Source organism: Myxine glutinosa, chromosome 3 (assembly GCF_964187855.1).
Source record: "Myxine glutinosa chromosome 3, kmMyxGlut1.1, whole genome shotgun sequence".
Taxonomy (NCBI): domain Eukaryota; kingdom Metazoa; phylum Chordata; class Myxini; order Myxiniformes; family Myxinidae; genus Myxine; species Myxine glutinosa.
The window spans coordinates 201576029-201579678 of record NC_136263.1 but is presented as its reverse complement, the minus strand read 5'-3'; the positions used below and the strand labels follow the sequence as shown (position 1 = coordinate 201579678).

At 46.1% G+C, this 3650-nt stretch overlaps 1 protein-coding gene across 1 annotated transcript; it reads left to right on the top strand.

Annotated features, from left to right (window-relative positions):
* The first annotated feature begins 201 nt into the window (after positions 1 to 201).
* Positions 202 to 573, top strand: LOC137415513 (histone H2A.J-like). Its single transcript, XM_068101112.1, has one exon. It carries the CDS (start codon positions 202 to 204, stop codon positions 571 to 573), a length of 372 nt encoding a protein of 123 aa, XP_067957213.1.
* The last annotated feature ends 3077 nt before the right edge of the window (positions 574 to 3650 follow it).

The following is a 3650-nucleotide window of genomic DNA, read 5'->3' as shown; positions in this document are numbered from 1 at the left end:
TGTATGTAAAGTGGAGTTGGAATACTTTGGTCTTATACTTTTATAATAAAAGGACAAAAGTCTCTCTCCTCTCCTCTCCTCTCCTAACTTCCTTCACTCTCTCTCTCTCTCTCTCTCTCTCTCTCTCTCTGTCTCTGTCTCTGTCTCTGTCTCTGTCTCTCTCTCTCTCGTTATTTTGATAGCTGTTCTTCTCTACAAATCATGTCGGGACGTGGTAAAGGTGGTGGAAAGACTCGCTCAAAGGCCAAGTCTCGGTCTTCCCTTGCTGGGCTGCAGTTTCCCGTGAGTCGTGTTCATAGACATCTTCGCAAAGGCAACTACGCCAAGCGCATCGGTGCCGGTGCTCCCGTCTACCTGGCGGCTGTGCTCGAGTACTTGGCTGCAGAGATCCTGGAGCTTGCAGGTAACGCTGCACGAGATAACAAGAAATCACGGATCATCCCGCGTCATTTGCAGCTCGCCGTCCGCAACGATGAGATGAACAAACTGCTGTGCAGGGTGATGATCTCGCAAGGTGGTGTACTGCCTAACATTCATGCCATGCTGCTCCCCAAGAAGAAACAGGGAACGTAAACTTCACACACGAAGCCTTAAACTCTCTCTCTCTCTCTGTCGCCACCTATCGGCTGTCGGTGCGCTGGGTGCGGTGTCATGGCGTCTGTTCGTGTCTTGGCATTGTAGCTCCGTGCTCATGGTTTGTATCTTTACCCTCCCCTTACCTTTTCTCACCTTTGTTCCGTCTTTTGTGTGTCACCCTTCCACGTTATCATCCCCCCCCCCTCTTGAGAGTGAGAAAGTGAGAGAGCACACGTGGTGAGACCGGTAAAGGTTCCCCCTTCGGGCGGTTCCCTCTTTGGGTTTTTTTCGCCTCGTGTTACAAATCATAATACTTTTTCCTTTTCTTTTTTCGTAAATATTTCTATTTTTCGTTTGTTTACTGGAGCTTTTTGGCTTCATTAACCCTTTATACATTTATCCTTTGTTTAAACGTGTAAACGATGGCGGATAGCTCTCGTTACACGTCTCTTGAAGCGCTACCCCGGAAGCATGGGTTAGTTTGCTCACCTCTGTCGGGAATTGACGTCGAGGCCATTATCCTTGCGGTCGGAGAGTTAATCGGTTTGGATAATGTAAAAGCGGCTTCCCGCATGAATAAACGCGTGGTAATCTTTGTTTCCACAGTGCCCATGGTTGCTCAAATAGTCGAGCACGGGCTCTTCTTTGCTCCAGACGTGTTTGTTCAGGTATGTCCACTCGACACGCCGGCAGTTCGGGTTTCTCTCTAACGCTCCTACATTCCTTAAGAACAAAGACCTGGTTACTGAACTAAACAAACTTGGTTCTGTCGTCTCTTCAGTTACAATGGTTCCTGTACGAGGAGAAAATAACCGTTTAAAACACGTCATGTCCTTTCGTCGTTTTGTTTATATGATCTTACCTCTTTAAATGCGGTATTGCCCTTCAAGGTCGAAGGTCACACTTATCGGGTCTTTGTCTCCACAGAGTCTCTAGTTTGTTTTGAGTGTGGTCAATATGGTCATTTAAAAGACTCGTGCCCGAAAAAGTCCACAGATAGTCACTAGCCTGAATGGTGATGAACAGCAAGGCTCTACTGAGATCGTTGTCGATGATGTAAACAATATGGGTGGTGCTGATGCAAACCCCATTGTAGACAAACAGAGAACCAGGAAAAGAACCCTCCCACCTTCTAGCGACCTCAACGAACCTGATAATAAGGTCTTGGCCGGTCCTCCAACCTTCGCTCAAGTGGTTAGTGAAGGTTATGGTGGAGCGCGACCTCCTCCTCAGCAGTTTCCTCCAGTTGAGGAAATTCCTCAACCTCCCCCGCCTTCAGAATACTCTGAGGGTAATGTGATAAATGCTGAAAATGTATGTGTTGGCCAGACAGCACCTGAGTCTCTCCAGTGTTCTGAGGGTAAACCTCCATGTGAGGTTGAGCCTCCATGTGTGTCCCCTGCTGAAGCTTGTGTTGATTGTGCCACCCCTCCCTCTGTGGGGAGTGGTGAGTGTGTTGGAACTAGTGATCTGTCTGTGGAATCCTCCATTGAGGCAGCTGAGCCTTGTCAAGCTCATGGTCAGCAGGGTGATAGTGCTGAAGTGTCCGATTTTCGCGTCGATGAGCCCGTTGCCTCGGCAATGGACTCTCAATGCAATGATTGTGACTCTGATGGGGGTTCTTCCGTTGCCTCACTGAGTGATGGTGAGGCCGACTTCTCATCGGAGCATGTCTCTGGAGGCTCTGTCCCTCCTGCTGAAATCGTGGATTTCCTACAAAAAACGTACCGTAAAAAGCGCGTGAAAATCTGCGATTTTTTCGTTGATACTCACGCCTTCATTAGTGGGGCTCAGGAAGTTGTACAACAATCTGCGGCCCTTCAATCACTGAAAAGACTGAAGAGGTACCTTGTCACAGCGAGGAAATAATTAAACCTGTAATGGCTGTGTTGCTGCCTATGTTTCTATGAACATAGCAAGCTTGAACATTAATGGTGGGCGCAGTCAGCTGCGTCGGTCCCAAACTGTGCAATTAGCCAGGAGGGAAAAGATTGATGTACTTTTATTGCAAGAAACTCGTGCCACTGCAGACTGCATGGCTGATTGGCAGCAACAGCTGATTGGCACTTGGTTTTTTAGTAATACAGATTCTGTGAGTGCGGGTATTGCTTTTTTTGTCAGTTCACGTTTGTCTGTCTCCCCCCCCATCTTTAAGGAAATCGTACCAGGCTATCTAGCCTCTGTAGACTTTGTATATAATCAGCAACGATTTATGTTTGTTAACGTCTATGCTCCAAGCGATAGCACAGATAGAGGAACTTTTTTTAATCAGTCCTTTAATTTCCTGAGACACCTCTCTTCTGATACGTTGTTGTGCTTAGGGGGTGACTTTAACTGTACTTTAAACCCAACTTTAGATAGGAACAATGCAGAGCCACATCCAGCTTCAAGTAGGCCTCTTTCCAGTATAATTTTGCGGCATGACCTCAACGATGTATGGCGGCAACAACACCCAAACCTGCAGCAATTTAGCTGGTGTTGGGTTTTACTAAATCATCTTTCACTTGCTCGTCTTGATAAATTTTATATTCCTAACTCTGCTGTCAATCTTGTGACATATACGGCTATTGTCCCTTCAGGCTTCTCTGACCATTCTTTGGTAAAACTGTGCTTTTCTTTTCCTCGTTTCAAACGCCGCACCCTGTATTGGTCCTTTAACACCTCACTTCTAAGCGATCCTTTCTTTAAATCATCCTTTGTGGTTTTTTGGGACAAGGTTGTGTATTTCCAACATCGTTTCCTAAATCTCTGTCAGTGGTGGGACTATGCTAAAGCGCAGATCCGTGTTTTCTGTCAGCAATACAAAACCAATTGCTCTCAAAGTAAACAATTATGTATTGATGCCTTGAAACAAGAAATTCTACGATTGCAGGAAGGTGCTGAGGTTCTCAGTGATGAAAGACGGTGTCAACTCCTCTTTGAAAAACAAACTCTGCTTAAGGAATTAATTCAAGAAAATGGTATTGGTGCCTTAGTCAGGCTGAGAGTGAATGGTTTACTGTCGTCAGACACATGTAAAGATTTCTTTAAGTTTGAGAAGACGACGAAGGCAAGCCAGCAAATGCTTAGTCTTC

Bases quoted from the DNA above. Each gene is read 5' to 3' on its own strand.
- LOC137415513 (XM_068101112.1), top strand. From the start codon at position 202: ATGTCGGGACGTGGTAAAGGTGGTGGAAAGACTCGCTCAAAGGCCAAG.